Raw genomic sequence first — 18,025 nt, forward strand, 5'->3', positions numbered from 1 at the left:
TTCCTATCAGGCACAGTGCCTTACACTGGGTAGTGACCTTTTTCCTGGTATTGCAGTTATCTCATTTACCTCAATCCGATGACTACAACATATACTTTGTTGGATAAATGCACTGCATCTGTTAAGTATATATACTGTGTATATATGCAAAGATGATACTTCTTCACAGGCTAGGCCTTCATTTGCCACCCGCTCCAATCAGCTGTTAAACGGGGCTGCTGCAGCTCAGTCTATGCTTTAGGGCCTGTTCACACTATGGGAAACAGTCGGAAATTCAGAGAGGAACCGCCCCTGACTTCGCTCAAAATCAATTCTTTGAGTGGAGCGGAATCTCCGCCTGTTTTTTGTAGTGTTTTCCAAGCATCACTCCTAGGCCAAGGGCTTCTGGTGACAACAGATATTCTTATTGTTGTGCAAGAATCTGGTGACCGCTAATGCGGAGACCATTCTCGGTACTATGTTCTGGCAATGGTTATTTCACAGTTGTTGCAGCCTGCAAAATGTGTAAAATTGAGCAAACGGTTTCCTTAGTCAGCTATTCTGTGCACCTTAGAGGAAAGTGGGTCAGTGGCTTATAGCAGATTTTATTTTTATAAAAGGCCTCTGAAAAGATCTGGAGTCTGATTTGCTGCTTCGGACCACAGCTTATTCTTCCCTTTTTGTACTGGTTTTGATCAATCATGTTTACGCTACACAGTAAAATAAAAGCAAAATATGACCAAAATTAAAGGTAGAAAATACAGCTGTATTTTCAATGTAATAATACGCTTCATTGAAATCAATGGGAAATTGCACGGCAGTGTGCACACAGTATAGAATTATGGCTTTAAAGGGGTACTCTGGTGAAAAATAATTGCTTTCACATCAATTGGTGTCAAAGTTTTATACAGATTTGTAAAATCTCAAGTCTTCAAGTACTTATCAGCTGCTGTATGTTCTGCAGGAAGTGATGTATTTTTTACAGTCTGATATGGTGCTCTCTACTGCCACTGGAACTGTCAAAAGCAGTAGTAAATCCTCATAAAAACCTCTCCTGCTCTGAACAGTTCCTGTCCAAGACAAAGGTGGCAGCAGAAAGCACTGTCAGACTGGGAAGAATACATCACTTCCTGCTGGACAAACAGTGGCTGATAAGTAGTGGAAGGCTGGAGATTTTTAATTAGAAGTAATTTACAAATCTGTATGATTTTCAAATGCCAGTTGATTTGAAAATATTTTTTTTTTCACCGGAGCACCCCTTTAATTGGTTAAGATCTGCAAAATAATACAGTGGTGCTTTAGATTACGAGCATAATTCGTTCCAGCCCTGTGCTTGTAATCCAAATGCGCTCTTAAAAGACAGAGACTGCAGGGAACATGAAGGGATGAGCAGGGTATAGATTGAGTACAGTATAGCAGCACTCTGTCCAGGGAGAGAGGGGTTACAGCTATAAAGAGATTACCTCCACAGTCCTGTCCCCTGATGCAAGCCCCAGCCTGAAGTGAGTCTGCTATGATTTGGAATGCGAGGGAGAGTTCCTGGGTCGGAGTACAGTGCTGTAGACTGTGCTATGCAGGCCACGCCCCTCCCCCTCCCACCCAGTACAGGGAGCTCTTAAACCAAAGCAATGCTCTTAAACCAAGTTACAATTTTGAAAAACTGTGAGCTCTTCTTGAAAAATGCTCTCAATCCAAGTTACTCCTAAACCACGGTACCACTGTAATTATTTACGACTTGTTTTGTAAAAATCCTGACTTTTTCACCTGTTCTCACATTTGTTTTATTTTTACAAAAAAAATTGTATTTTGATTATTTTCCAAATGATTTCTGTAGTCTTCCTCTCGTGACTCCTGCAGGGTTGTACTTTCCTTTAGCTCTGGAGTCTGGTATGAATGCAGCTCACATTGGCCTCTGTGCAGATGTCATGAAAATATAAGCCTTACACTAAACCATGTAGACACTTTGATAGCTGTGCTGACCCACTTTTCAGAAGAGTAAAATTGTGACTCAGATACACTGGCTGATGATACAAGTGCAAAATAAAATGGGATAAGTAGAGACTAGAACTAAATAACATGAAAGTCTTTTCAGCGTCTTCTTTTCCGCCATTTCTATAAGGAGATCTGTATTATTAATGTCTAATGATTATATATATATATATATATATATATATATATATATATATATATATATATATATATATATAATCAGCATACATTGATAATATGGCAGGTCCATTCTAGTGCCATCACTTGGACCATTTCTGGCTTGTACAAAAAAATTCACTGGAGACAATAGCGCAGTAGACCATGCTATTGAGTACATCAAAATATTGTGTATTCACCCAAAGTTGCCTGAATGTTTTCACTAGCTGCAAGGGTCAGGCCATTAAGTGAATCACTGCACGTCTGTTCGCTGCGGTATTCATCAATATCCTTTCTTGACGGCTTATGAACGATCACAACTATGGCACACACCTGGGACATAGAGCAGTAATGCTGTGTGAACCCATCCTAAGGGCCCTTCTACACGAAACTGTTATCGGCCATACTTGGGCATGTTTGGTGTAGTAGGACCACGATCAGCCGACATGCATGATGTCGGCTGATTGTGGTCTTTCAACGTGTTGAAAGAGCACAATTGTATCAGCAATGTCACCACTGACTTTAATGGGCTGCCCGAGCAATCCAAGGATCTTCCAGGCAGCCCTTCCTGCTGCTCCCCACACCTCCTTGTTTGCTGTCTGTGCTTAAAATAGCACAGGCAGTGAGCAGGGAAAGAGGCGGAAACGGGCGGTGACCTGACACTGTGCCTTGTAATATGGTTATGAAATCGTCCCAATCAGGATCACGGCAGTTCAGAGCAGGGTTGCAGGGCAGCTCCCCTCTGAACCCCCTAGTGGTGCCATGACGTATCAGGTATGTCATGGGTCGTTAAGGCGTTAAAGGGAATCTGTCACTAGGTTTATGCTGCCTTAAATGAGGGCAACATAAGCTAGTGATATAAATGCTGAACAGAGCAGTGTATTGCTTCCATAATTCTTTTCAGCTGTTCTCCTAATATGCAGGATAATAGAATTCTTACCACACCCCTCCTCCCATCCTCCAGCTGCTGATTGACAGTTGACTGGCTATACACAGCATGGATTGATAACCAAACCAATACCAATCAGCAGCTGTTGGGCGGAGTTTTCTGCTTCTCATGAATATTGAGGACTACTGGGCTCATGCAAATAATGGAGAGGACTACTTATTGTCCATGTTATTCATCAGGATGTCTCCAAATCGGCTGCACAGAACAATGTTAGTGATACATCATTCTGTTCAGTTTCTCTGTCACTACTTAATGCTACCCTTAGGTAAGACAGCATAAACCTGCTGACAGAGTCTCTTTATTTTGAAAACGGACACAAAGTATAAAACCTTAAAGAGACCAGGAAGGCATACTAAACCTCTTCTTCTCTCCTGCCTGCCAGTAGTATGATCTGCAGTTTTGTGTGTGTTTTTTTTTTTTATACATACAATAAAAACGTGGATGAGGCCTAACCTAATTGGCTATGTTTTTTTGATTCTATGTGTTTCTATAGATTACATGGCTTTTATGGCATATTGTTTAATGTATGTTTTAATTATGTTATAAATTGTCTTAATTCTGCTTGGCATTGTGGACCAGCAAAGTAATTAAAAGTTTCTATACTGTATTACATACATCTGTTCCACTACCGGCATAGCAAATTTTTGTCCAAATTTAGTAACCGTTGAGTTAATTTGCCAATTTTATCAAGTATACTAAGATTTAATTAGCAATTAGTTAAACCCAGATTAAAATGTTTGGAACAAATTGCCTGTCAAACCTGTTAATATTTATAGCTCCAAAATGTTATGTCTATTTTGTATAATGGTGTTGTCGGTCTTTTCGTTAGTAGTTACACCACATATTCATATAATATGTGTTTAAAGGCTTCTTTAAATTACAATGCCTTTAAAGTTGAGAAATAAAACTATTTCCTATTCATTTCTGTCTACACCTTTTATCTAGACCCTTGCATAGCACCAGACTATTGGCATAGTGACAGACTGCAAACTCTGTGTAGTCTGATTTTGCAGTCATACACCTTGCCATCAAAACTTGTCTGAGAAAAAAAAAATAGTTTTACGTGTGGACATAGCATTTATTTCTTTGGGGTCATATACCATATATTGAAGGTACTGTCACCATGTTAATGCCAAGCACCAAAAATTTACAGTGTGGAGATGGTAAGGGCATATTAAACCTGACACTATGGTCCAAGGATTGAAGAATGTAGATCACATCCATTTAACTGCTCAGATGTCAATGCATCCTGATTTGTCGGCCGTTGGAGGCGCAAATGAGTGCCAATCCTCGGGGCTTGTTTGCGGTGCCTTCGCATTGCATGACAAATCCAGGGGCCTGGGCTGCAGTGATGAACCATGTGGTGTTGATGCAGCCCGGAAAACTGACAGCACAGATATCTATCTGCGCTGTCAGTTTCCAGATCACAAGCCGCAATCTATACTTACTGTGCTGCTTGTGATCCGGCATCTGACTTCTCCAGTCCTCCGGCCGTTGGCTGTATCTTCAGGCCTCACCTCCTCCTGTTTGTCAACCAGAGGAGATGGCGGCTTGAGGATACAACTGGAAGACTGGAGAAGCCAGATGCCGGATCACAAGCAGCACAGTTAGTATAGATTGCTGCTTATGGTCTAGAAACTGACAGCGCAGATATATATATTTGTGCTGTCAGTTTGTCTTTATCTTTCTTAGCTCCATAAACTCTTTTTACACAGGAAGACGTGTGGCCATTAAAGATACATTTATAGCAGAAGATTAGCCGATAATTGGCTTTGCCCGGTCTTCGGCTGGTGGCTGTCACTTTTACGTGGACTGATTATCGGCTACAGGAGCGTTTCTAGCTAGGCTCCTGGCCAATAATCGGCCCATGTAAAAGGCCCTTTAGTTATTAAAGGTAAGGGGCTCCCTCTGTTATGCTAAAATATCCAAAAAGATATTTAAAATAATGAAAAAGCCAAAGCTCATCATGCATAAAACAACAAGCCCTCACACAGCTCCATTATGAGAACGATAAAACAAATGTGTGTTTTTTTTGTGCAAGGGTTGTAAAAGTAGCCGAGCTACTGCATAGGTTCTTTAGCTCTGTATATACAAAAGAAGGAGGAGCTGAGGTAGACTGGGCTTGTACTGGTAACATGTCATGTAATGTGCTGGACTGGCTTACTGTAGATATGGTCCAAGATAAATAAACCGAATGCAAGCAAAGCTCCAAGACCTGGTGGATTACACCCAAGAGTTCTTAGAAGACTTAGTTCACTCTTGTACGTAATATTCAGGGATTTTCTGGTGACTGGTATTGTAGTGCCGATCTTTAGAAAGGGCTCTTTCTATTGTAATGTCTATTGTGGGAAAACTTTTTGAGGGACTTAAAGGGACTACATGTGGGTATATGTAGGGGGTAACAGTATCATAAGTGATAGTCCACATAATGGCTTTACTAGAGACAGAAGTTGTCAAACCAACGTCATGTTTTGTTTTTTTATAAAGAAGTCAGTAGAAGCCTGAATAGAGCGGCAGCTGTGGATATAGTATATCTGGACTTGGCAAAAGCTTTTGACACTGTCCCTTGTAGATGCCTGATTGGTAAATTAAGGTCTATAGGTTAAGGAAGTTTAGTTTGTAAATGGATTGAAAACTGTGTACCATTCTCTCTCTAATAGTTAAGCCAGAGAATGGTGGTCAATGATTCCTACTCTGAATGGTTCCCGGTTATAAGTGGTGTACCCCAAGGTCCCGAACTGGCCGCCTCCTGCTTAAATTATTTGTTAATAATAAAGAAAATGGAATTACCAGCAATGTTTCTTTCTTTGCAGATGACACCAAGCTCTGTAGTACAGTGCAGTCTATGGAAGTGGGGTGCAAACTGCCCACAGCAACCAATCACAGCTCCACTTTTCATTTTAACAGAGCTGAAAGCTGAGCTGTGATTGGCTGCTGTGGGCAGTTTGCACCAGTCTAAATTTTACACCCTCTGATAAATCTCCCCCACTGAGTGTTTGTGCACAGTGTCGGACTGGCCCACCAGAGGATCCTCCTTTGGGCCCCCAGCTTTAGAACCTGCATAAACACAGACTGACATGTTGTTTCTCACTGGTTCTTCATTGGTGGGCCCCCAGGATTATTTCCTTTGGTGGGCCCCAGATACCCCAGTCTGACACGGTTTGTGCACTTGGCAAATGAGGTCCAATGTGAATAAATGTAGAGTTATGTATCTGGGTACTAACTAATCTATAAAGGGACATGGAGCATCTTAGTTATGAGGAAAGAGTAAAATAATTAGTTTAGTCTTCAAAAAAGACATTGAGACCTAATACACTAATGGTAAAGCAATCTCTGATAGAACAATATTATTTTAGTAAAGATGTGTGTACTATAGCTCAGGGTATGTTCATATCTATTTTAATAGTAGCTTTGTGGTATAAAGAAAACCGACCAGGCAGTATACTAACGTATAGTATACTTCAGGAGTCAAAAGCCTCCGTTCAGCAAGTTTTCTGAGGTATACCACTAAAATGGTGCTGAACAAGAACAAGGCCTTATTGTGTAACAAAAACTTTGTATTCTGCATATTTTTGTTTGGTATCGCTCTATTTGGGGTACAGCATGGCACAGAATGGGCAGAGCTGTTCTCCTGGCCAGTAGCCACCACAAGCAGTACTTTCTTGGAGCAAATCCTTATGTCCTGAGACAGTTGGTCGAGTGAATCGGGAACATGTAGATTTTTTTTTTATGTGCATCCAGCTTCTATTTTTAAAAAGAATCCCTTGCGTTCACTTACAACATCAACCACACGGCTTCTGCAAACATACAGTAGAAAATGGAATCATCGGTATATGTTTGAATGGAATATTCACTAATGGACTCCTATACATAAATCTTTTTTTGTCTTATAGCTTCTAAATGTTGGAAAATGCCCATCATAACCTTTCCTTGTATTCTGTAGCCCGCTCCCCAGACCGTTAGAATTGCTGCTGTAAGTGTGTTATGTAACACCCACATGGCATCCATAATGAAGAGGAATGCAATTGCAAACAATTTACTCCCGTAATGAGGTCTTTAGTGGCAATGAGTCTGTTTGGAAAAGGCAACAAAAATGCAAAGCTGTGGAAAGTTTTATAAAATCTCAAATTGTGATGCTCACTTTTGCTTACTTTAGCCTTATTCTTAGCATTTTGCAGGATTTGCTCAGGAGAAGCCTATATAATTCTCAGTAGTTGCTCCTATTCTGCATTCTCTCTTCAGTATAATAGTCACTAGTGACAGTCGTACGACTGCCCTCTTCGTAATAATTACACAGTTGATATCAGGGGCGGGTCTTTTTTTTTTTTTTTTTTTAGGACTGCCGCCCAATTCCCCACACAGTCCCCAATGTGACAATCTCCCCTCTGTGACGTAGATTTATTGATTCTAATGGAGCTGTGTCACAGAGGGGAGGGGGTTCTGTCACTCTTGGGGCTGTCGGGCCTGCCCCCAGTACTTTAGGGCGGACCAGTGCTTGGGAATAGACTGGCGCTGTGGGCGCAGTTCAAAAAACAACCCCTGCCTGACCGCAGCAAGGCTCCAGTTGGGAAACCCTGCTGCTGTCAGGCAAGGGTTAACATTTTTCAGCGTATAAGGCGAACCCCTGGCAATCTTCTTCAAAGTCAGGGGTCGTCTTATACGCCAGAAAATACGGTACATTCATTGTTTGTTTTATGTTTATTGTGAGTCCTAGCAGCCCAACTAGTCAGTTCCTCAAATCTGCTGATTGGGTTTACTTTATTGAACCTCTCAGTCAGGGTTGGTGGGTCCATCTGCTTCCATTTCAATGGTTTGATCGATTTTGCTGCTGTTAGTGTATGGCTACATTTTGCTTGGAGAAGGGTGTACTCCTTTTAGAGGGTAGGCCCAAGGCAAATATCGCCATGGACAGCTGCAGACTCACCTGGTTGAGTTTCCTCCACCTTTTTCCAGAAAGGTGTTAGTACGGGGCAACTCCACCACAGATGCCACAATGAACCAGTGTGACTTGGGCATCTTCAACACCCGTCTGATGAAGCGAGTTTGTACGCATGCAGCCATTCAGGTTTCTTATACCATCTCGACAGGAGCTTGAAGTGATTCTCTTGTAGGAGGACGCATCAAGAGAATGTCATTACTCAGTACAGTATGGGTCTCAGCATCCTATTGTTGAAATTCCCTTTCCAAAGACAGGATATAACCCGGCGCTTACTGCTGATTTTAGAGTAGTTATAAGTGCCATGGAAGCAGAGTAGTGTTCTGCCAATCTTGTTGGCAGCCACTGCGTCTATGTCATGTAAATGAATAACGACAAGCGAACAAATGATAAACCACTACTACTGCATAGAACTGTAACATTGCAGGGGTGGTACAGGATTACCCAAGCACGGCTGTAATTTATTTATTTCAAACACATTGCCACATCTGTCAGCAGAAGGTATGTGGCCTCATTCACTTCAATGAAGGTTTGCTTCAATACGAGACACAAGCCATGGTTGGTGCTGTTTTTGGAAGAAAGCAGCCATGTTTGTCCAATCCAGTATATCACCTTTAAAGGGAACCAATCAGCCTAATCAGGCTGATATGGTTCCCTGAACTGCTGTATACAGCTCCTGCAGCAGCCGCGGCACATACCGGTCGCGGCTGCAGCAGGAGTTGTATACCCCCAAAAAAGTATTTAATCCCCCAGGCACGTGACAGGCAGTGGCAGGGAAGTAGTCATCTGGGCGGCTCCCAACCTGTATTTAGTGATGAATGACAGGCAGAGAGGTCCGTTACTGGCCTCTCTGCCTGTCAATCATCCCTCCGAGCGTGTTGACAGGCAGAGTGCAGAGACTAGATACGGGCGTGGAGCCGCCCAAATGACTACCTCCCCGCTGCTGCCTGTCACGCGCCCAGGGATTAAAGTCCTTTTTTTTTGGGGATACAGCTACTGCTGTAGCCGCGGCTGGTACATGCCACGGCTGCTGCATTAGCTGTATACAGAAGTTCAGGGAACCATATCAGCCCGATTGGGCTGATTGGGTCCTTTTAATGGGCGTTTCATAAAATATAAAATTAATGTTCTGGAATACCACCTTAATCCATACCTGTTGTGATTTTTTTTTATTTTAATTTTTTAAGAAATCAACACAACTTTTTAAAAATTATGATATCAACTCTGCATGCTTACCAGGTGACAATGCTCCTAGTTATATAGCAATTCAGTTGGTATAACGTCACTGTGTGATTACAGAGGTTTTGGTGCTGTGTGATAGGAGAGCTGACCATACAATTCAAGCCTTCTAGGATTTTCTGCTACTGAATGTGGATGTGCAGTAGCTGTACACATGTGCAGTAAAGGGAGACACCCAGTGGCCATATGTGTAATGTTGATTTAAATACAGTATATTGCAAAACCGCTACTATCACAAGCCCTGTGGATTTCGTTAAAAAAAAAAGTTAGCGATAGTGCCTTTTTAATGATTACATGCTGGGTCACACATCCCACTACACAAGCGTGAGTCTTATAACTTATAACAACATATATTGTTGTGCTTAGAATCAATGGAGCCATATCACAGAGGGGAGGGAGTTTCGTCACACTGGGGGCAGCAGGCCCGTCTCCAGTGCCTCATGCCGGGCCGGTGCTCAGGAATTCACCGATGTCTTGCCCAGAAACCGGTCAGTGGTTAAAAAAAGAAAAAAAGACATGGATAAGCAACTCTGTGCCGACACCTATTGTATCTAATGGTACATTCGCTTGAAGGTGGCCATACACCTTCAGTAACTGTTGATTGAAAGATTTTTTTGCTGCTGAGTGTTCTCTCCTGTTCTCTCCATACACACAAACATTCGGCATGGTCAAACATTACTGTGTTCTTTATGGAGCGGGGGTAAGCTGCAGCCAGTCTCGGGAAGCTCCACTTTATACACCGAAACTGCCGCAAGCATATGGAGACCTTTAGGCCTTATTCACGGTTCGTGAAGTTGTCCATGCTCACTGACAATATTCTAGCCCATTGCTTTCTATTGAGCTATTCACATGTATCTGTTATTCTTTTTTATTTTTTAATTTTTTTTCACTATCTGCAATCTGTTCTATAAGACCTGTCGTAACTCGAACGAGTTGACTGCATGGATTTCACCATAGAAGTCTATGCGATCCTTTGGGGAAATTTATCAAACCTGGTGTAAAGTGAAACAGGCTCAGTTGCCCCTAGCAACCAATCAGATTCCACATTTCATTCCTCACAGACTCTGTGGAAAATGAAAGGTGGAATCTGATTGGTTGCTAGGGGCAACTGAGCCTGTTTCACTGTACACCATGTTTGATAAATCTCCCCCCCATATGTTTCATGGATGTGATGTAATCAGTGTAATTTTAAAAAATCTGTTTAAAAATTTTAAACAGACCCGTGAAAAACACTGACACTGATGCCATCACGGATGTTCAGAGGTAGATAGTGGACTACAATCCACAGACCTTGAAAATCAATAAAAGTGTGAATAGGGCCTTAGGTGTGCAAGTTGTGTTGGCATTTATTTCAGAATGGATTGGACAGAGCCATCATAGCCGGGGGGTGCCAGTGTGAACTGAAATGTAGATAATTTTCATAATTTAATTGTTTTCGGCTATAAATCCCAGAACACCCCCCCCCCTACATTAATAGACTGCACACTTTTTTACTTGAAATGTCAGAAATCATTTCGTTTTAGTTATTATTTTAGAACTCTTTACACTTACGTTACCTAAGAACGCTTGACGCGCAGCTTATACATGAAGACGTCTTCAGTCCCATTCTTGCGCAGTAAGAGAGATTGGAATAGACTGTATTTATTCCGGCAGATGTTTCCTCACTTCTTCTGGGACTCTGCATTCCACTATTTGAGCTATATTGCTGTTTGTGTTCTTTTAATGAAGGTCTTTTCAATCTGCCTGTGTCCCTTTGTCTGGTAATGTATGCACGCCCGGAGCACACAAGTCGCACAGCTCAAGCGCTGATATGGGAAATGACTTCTGCTAATGTCACCGGCCCGCTCTAGACTCTGGATGAAATTACAAAGACCAGCTAGGATACTTTATCTTTTTTTTTTTTGCTAAAAGCAAATGTTCAAGCAGTTCTTGAAGTGCATACTATTTATGGATCTCAGGGGAAATAAAAAGAAATAAGAAAGGAAGAAATAAATCTCCCAAGACCTTTTTATTTAATAACATGGCTCCTGCTAGAAATGGTACCTGGGAAGGTGACACAACAGCAAATGGAATAGCTAGTGTAGCAGTGCTCCTCCACACAGTCATCTAGAGATCCACCTTGCGGAGATCCCTTGACACGTCCTCACTCTGTATTGGGTTTTATAAAAATATAATTTGGTTAGATTTGAAAGTTTTCTGTTTAATGTTTTGACTCCTACATAGGAGAGACACATAAGACTGAATACTGAACTGAATACGGTGGCTTCAGTCTTGATGATTTGAAGCAGGATGAATGTTTGTAAAGGAGTGTTATACTAATGTGTATGGGGTCATTGCTTGACCTTGAGCCAAAGGTCAAAGAACGTATAGAAGGTAAGTTATTCAAAAGGGAATGTGTGAATGCGGACACTTAACTTCAGTTTTTCAACCTTCAGATATTTGTATGGGATGGCACATGAAACTTATTTTAGATAAATTATTAAATAAATGCCAATGGATCTTTAGCTTGTTTCCACCAAGGCAGCAAGGGTACATGTATCACAATAAGGTGTATAGCATGGGTCTCTAAACTGCGGCCCTCCAGCTGTTACAATACTAGATTTCCCATCATGCCTGGACAGCCAAATCCATACATAATAGATATCACATACTAAAGATGTTATCCAGCGTCCTTCCTTCCTTCCTTCCTTCTTTCCTTCCTCCCTTCCCTTCCTTCCCCTTCCTTCCTTCCTTCTCTTCCCTTTCCTTCCTTCCTTCCTTCCTTCTCTTCCCTTCCTTCCTTCCCTCCTTCCCTTTCCTTCCTTCATTCCTCCCTTCCCTCTCTTCCCCTTCCTTCCTTCCTTCCTCCCCTCTTTTTCCCTTCCCTTCCTTCATTCCCTCCCTCCTTTCTTTCTTTCTTTCTTTCTTTCTTTCTTTCTTTCTTTCTTTCCTTCTTTCTTTCCTTTCCTTCTTTCCTTTCTTTCCTTCTTTATTTCTTTCCTTTCCTTCTTTCCTTTCTTTCCTTCTTTATTTCTTTCCTTTCCTTCTTTCCTTCTTTCCTTCTTTCCTTCTTTCCTTCTTTCCTTCTTTCCTTCTTTTCTTCTTTTCTTCTTTTCTTCTTTCCTTTCCTTCTTTCTTTCTTTCCTTTCCTTCTTTCCTTCTTTTCTTCTTTTCTTCTTTCCTTCTTTTTCTTTCCTTCTTTCTTTCTTTCCTTCTTTCTTTCCTTCTTTCCTTCTTTCCTTCCTTCCTTCCTTCCTTCCTTCCTTCCCTCTCTTCCCCTTCCCTTTCCTTTCTCTCTCTTCCCTTTCCTTCCTTTCTCTCTTCCCTTTCCTTCAGAATTTAGCTCAAAAACAAGGTACATTACATGTAGAGTAACCAGAAGTGGAACGTGTGATAACATTAAAATTAGAAACTGCTAAGTTCAAGCGAATCATAATCCATTTTAAAAAAAGAAGGAAGGAGAGCAGGAAAATGGTTGATAAGATGGAAGAAGAAAGTAGTTAAAGGGAATTTCTAAAAGGTGTAATAAAAAAGGAGGAATTTGATATTGCAATTTATTGTAAATGAATGCAGCTACTTTCTTTCAAAAACAGCACCTATCCCCAGGTTGCTTGAGGCTTTACAGTTCAGCTCTATTCACTTCAATGGAACAAGGCTATAAGTACTATTGTGATGAATTATAAGATGAAGGTGAACGAGTCCAACTTTATGTTGGGTATGAGGACCACTAATAAAGTGATTTAATGGTAATGAGACACATTTTTCAATATTAGATATGCACAAGAACGTCCGGTTGTCGGTTCTCTTGTGGCTCCACCTGATTTCTCTGAAGAGGGATGGGGAGAGTCAGGAATAGAAACCATAACTCAATCTGCTAGAAGAAGTTGAGCAGCCTGCTAACCTGTAATATAATTTGTTATGGAGCATAACTGTGGAATTGTATTTTGCCAGTTCTCCTTTGCCCTCTGGTTCCAGGAATCACTTGTTAGGGCTGTTTGACTAACGTCTCTTTCTGTCTTCTTTCTGTAGTAATTGCCCATCTTTCCTGGCGGCTGCTTTGGCAAGGGCAACGGCTGATGAGATACTGCAAAGCGACCTGTCTGCATACTATGTACCAAAGCATGTGGATGGCACCGAGGGCATCATACGTAAGTAAAGGATCTATTTCTCATGTTATGTTGTTGTTGTTATAGTTTTGACTTTTTGTTGATAAAACTAATCAGGACTGTCCACCTGGAGACTCTCTTCTGTTATCTCCTGGATTCAGTTTTTCTGTTTTTTTATTAGGGTATCAGTAGTTTAAATGTCTGTCCCCTGCATGGGCACAAAAACTTATCACGTCTGACGTTTATTATATGTGTCTATACATTGCTTTTGAAGATATACGCACAGGGCCACATATGTAGATCTAAAAATCATAAGGATAATGATTAGTATTATATGCATATATATTTTATGTCCACATATTGTAAGACTACTTTTATTATTGATTACTGTTTTTAAATCGGCTAGTGTCAAAAAGTTATACAGATCTGTAAATTACTTCTATTGAAAAATCTCAAGCCTTCGAGTACTTATTAGCTGCTGTTTGTCCTGTAAGACATGAAGTATTCTTTCCAGTCTGACATAGCTCTCTCTGCTGCCACCGCTGTCCATGTCGGGAACTGTCCACTTTTCCTGCCCTAGACAGTTCCTGACATGGACAGAGGTGGCAACAGAGAGCACTGTGTCAGGAAGTGAAGTATTTTTTGCAGTCTGACACAGTGCCAGGAACTGTCCAGAGCAGAAAAGGCTTTCTATGGGGATTTGCTACTACTCTGGTCATGGACAGAGGTGGCAGCAGAGAGCACCGTGTCAGACTGGAAAAAAAAAACTTCACTTCCTGCCGAGCGTACACCAACTGATAATTTTTTTCCTAGAGTACCCCTTTAAGTGGCTTTTGTCTTTGAGGTAAGATGGATGATTTAGCAATCACTTGGAAGCCACATATACTATATTGACAAAACTATTCGGACACCTACACATTATACCTACAGGAGCTTTTAGGGCATCCTATAGTAAATTCATAGGCATTAATAGGGAGTCAATCCCCCTTTGGACTTAAAACAACTTCCAATTTCCTGGGAAGGCTTTCTACAAGGGTGTGTCTGAGGGAATCTTCATCATTCATCCTGAAGAGCATTTGTGAGACCAGACACTAATGTAGGATGACAGGATCTGGCAAATAGTCTATTTCTTGTTCACCCCAATGGTGTTTAGTAGGGATGAGGTCAGGGTTCTGTGCAGCCAGTCAAGTGTTTCCATACCATACTTACCAACCATGCCATTCTTTCACAAATGTTTGTAAAAGCAGACTGCGTTTGTTGGTGCTTGATCTTATACACCTGTATCAATGATTATGAGGCTTTCCAATACCTTTCTCCGTATAGCTTACTGTATATTTGGTTTAGTTATAGGGTTGTGTGACCGATATAGGCAATAGGCCCTAACTTTCAGACTGGCCGGTGTGTGCACCAAAGGGCACTGATCTAGTAGATCAGCGCTCATTTAAAGGACAAAGGATAAAAAAAACTGAACTGAAGCTCCAGTTGTTGTCTTCATTTTTTTTTTTTCACTTACTGGTTTGGGCTTTCCCATGATGCACTTTCTCCTGTGATGTCTAACTGACTCTGTAGAACTGTTAGGTTGCTCAGCTCTAAGCAAGTTGTAAGCCATCTGAGTCATCTGACAAAGAGAGGCTGGCCTGACAGGGCCTAGACCCGCCTCCCTCTTGATGATGTCATTGTCACAAAATGGCTGCCACAGTGCAGCCTGGGGTCAACAGTCATTAGGTAAGAATGAGTTTACTTCACTTCCTGCTGGGGGATTGAGGGGGGAGGGAAAGGGGGCAGACAGGTGATTGAAGCAAATTACAAAGTTTTATAACTTTGTAATGTGTTTCAGTTACTGGAAAAAGCTTTTTATTTGTCCTTTAAGAAGCCTCTTACATGGCTCAACCACAGAGCAGGGAGTTAGTTCTAGATAGTTCTTGTAGCCCTTCACTCTCCTCAATGGCAGCCGCACATCCTCTGTTTACATGGAGCAATGTGCGACTAACAGTGATTTTCAGGCCTGCATAAATGAAATAATCAGTCAACAAATGAGCATTTACTTGTCTGTTGGCCTGTTTACATGTACCAGTTGGGCGTTCCTACAAATAATCATTCATCCAATAATCAACCTGTGTAAAAAGCCTTATTTGACTCTCCATTTCAGGGGTCAGCTGTATAGGAGCTGAGTATTTAATTTAATTCAGGGGGAAACGCAATACAATGAGAATGATGGTATATTTATTAAGTTGTTCCATTGCGTTTTGTGAAATCACATAATTCAAGTCTACTGGGGACTGCAGAGAGGTGGATGGGTATGCTGTAGGCTTTCCCCTGTGGTTAGAAGATGGTGAATGATGAAGTTGTTTCAGCAATTACACCGTACAATTACACCATACACTTCAATAGAAGCAGTAATTCTCCACCCCTATTAAGAGGGTGGTCCCAAGCAAGGACCACATGAATATGCTCTTGCATGGCATACAGTATAGACAGTGATTGTCTAGCTATGACAAGCCCCTTTTACATACAGTATCATATGATATGACCTATTTAGGCAGTGAAGTGAGGTATACAGGCCTCGGCTTCATTTGTACAACGCAATGCCACTGGAGCTGGCTTTTAATTACGTATCCTGATATACGGGACATCATCAGAGCCAGAAAGGGACTGGCCAGTACGACATCACTGCCATGATGAGTTTGAACATTGCACACGCCTCATGCACATTATCAACGGCCGGCTGGTGAATTCTCGCCTGGGGGACAAACCGCACAAGTAGTGGCCAATTATTAGGGTCCTTTCCCATGGACATAATCCATAAGCGCTGTGGAATCTGTTGGCACTATACAAATAAATATTACTATTGTCCACTCTAAATCTGATGCTGAACATTTTAGGTATTTATTTATGTGATTGAAACTGGCAGCACGAAATCCACCATAGATTAAAGCATGTGTGAACGTACTAGGTCAGTCTGTCCACTTGAGGAGAATCTGTCAGTCCCATACCAGGTCAGTCTGTCCACTTGAAGAGAATCTGTCAGTCTCATACCAGGTATGGAGCTGCAGATTCCAGAAGACAGGTAGGGTCTGGGGGATATAAGGGACGGAACTTTTAGTGCTGCTGACTTTTTTAAAACCCTCCTTTTCATTATCAAGTGTCCTATAGGCATCAACAAACCCCAGCAGCACATGCCTCCTCCCCCGCCCCTTAGATGATTGACATATAGGGCAGTGCTGCTGCTGCGACTCTTCAGCTGGTTACAAAACAGATTATTTTAAAAGTTTACAAACTGCGATCAGCATCAGCAACGCTCCTGTCGGTTATATCTTTCTAATACTTTCTATCTCTCTGCTGGGAGCTGCAGCCCTATACCTGGTGTGGAGCTGACTGGATCCCTTCAAATGGGTTACCCAGGATTCAAAGAAAAAAACAGGACAGCTGTCTTCAAAAGCGGCACCAGTCTTCTCAGCTTCTGTGTGCTGTTGCAGCTCATTTCCATTGAAGTGAACGAAGTAGAGTGGTAATACCGCACAACTTAAGGACAGGGGTGATGCTGTTTTTGGAAGAAAGCAGCCATGTTGTTTCAAATCCTGAATAACCCCTTTTAAATCGACATTGTTGTTTTAACAATTTCTTTCATATATGTCTAAATATCCGTCTATCTGTTGGGCAGTATGAGGATCATGCAGTAGCAGATGTATCTAACATGTAGCTGGCATTAGTAGTTTTAACATCACTGCTACGGCGTGTCGTTCCCCCAGCTATATGTGCATCTTAAAGACCTACACACAGCTAAAGGTCACGCACACCAGGGGATCTTGGACATAAATCCCAGATTATGCATGGGCCTCCATTTCTCTGTGGGCCCAGTCGCCATGAAATGTGGTATCCATGGCCCAAAACATCCACCTTGGCATCAGTCTAGGGGGGTATATGCAACCCTGCCCCCTGGGTCAGCCCAGCCTTGTTCAAACCCATTTTTTATATAATGCAGCCGCAAAGATTAGATATAGGGACATGTTAAAAATGGCAGTGGTGGTTGAGGGGTATGAAATGTTCTGACTGGCTCCTTTTTTAAGTAGTGCTTCTCATTAACCTAAATAAGTTTGGTCGTATTAATTCATTGCTTGCATCACATTGCATGTATTATGTGCCTCTGTCTGACTTGGCCTCACCGAATCCTCTGCTGCATTGTCTTCCAAATGTATGTCTTGTCATAAAGACACTTGAGAGCTGTAGCTGGTGACACTGAAGCCAGAAAGATAACTTATCTTCCAGTTGCTCAGTGTTTCATTGGACAGATACACAATGGTATTTGTACTGCAGTGATTCCTGGCCTAGTCTCCTTCCCTTTGTTTGAAGCCTGCATGTAAAGGCTTACTAGTGTGACGGCAAAAGCTGGATTATGGCTGCTGAATACTACGGCAGAGGATTCTAGAATATTGTCTTGCCTGACTAATTTGGGACTCCTGTCTGGGCTCCAGCTCCTATGTATATTTTAATAAATCTTGTTAACAAACATTAAAGGGACTCTGTACCCACAATCTGCCCCCCTAAACTGCTTGTACCGTCAGATAGCTGCTTTTATTCCAAGATCTGTCCTGGGGTCTGTTTGGCAGGTGATGAAATTATTGTCCTTTAAAAACAAGTGAGGAATTGGAGAAATTAATACCTTCCAGAGTACCCTTATAGAATATGCCTCAC

The 18,025-nt window shown here is 41.7% G+C and overlaps 1 protein-coding gene across 1 annotated transcript in view; it reads left to right on the forward strand.

The window, feature by feature from the left end:
• PPM1E (protein phosphatase, Mg2+/Mn2+ dependent 1E) overlaps window positions 1-18,025 on the forward strand; it is a 136,858-nt gene that overhangs the window by 81,488 nt on the left and 37,345 nt on the right. The window contains exon 2 of the mRNA XM_069971226.1: window positions 13,257-13,375. Coding sequence (XP_069827327.1) covers window positions 13,257-13,375 — 119 coding nt within the window. The remainder of the gene's footprint in view (window positions 1-13,256; window positions 13,376-18,025) is intronic.

The sequence above is a fragment of the Dendropsophus ebraccatus genome, chromosome 5, assembly GCF_027789765.1.
Source record: "Dendropsophus ebraccatus isolate aDenEbr1 chromosome 5, aDenEbr1.pat, whole genome shotgun sequence".
Lineage (NCBI taxonomy): Eukaryota > Metazoa > Chordata > Amphibia > Anura > Hylidae > Dendropsophus > Dendropsophus ebraccatus.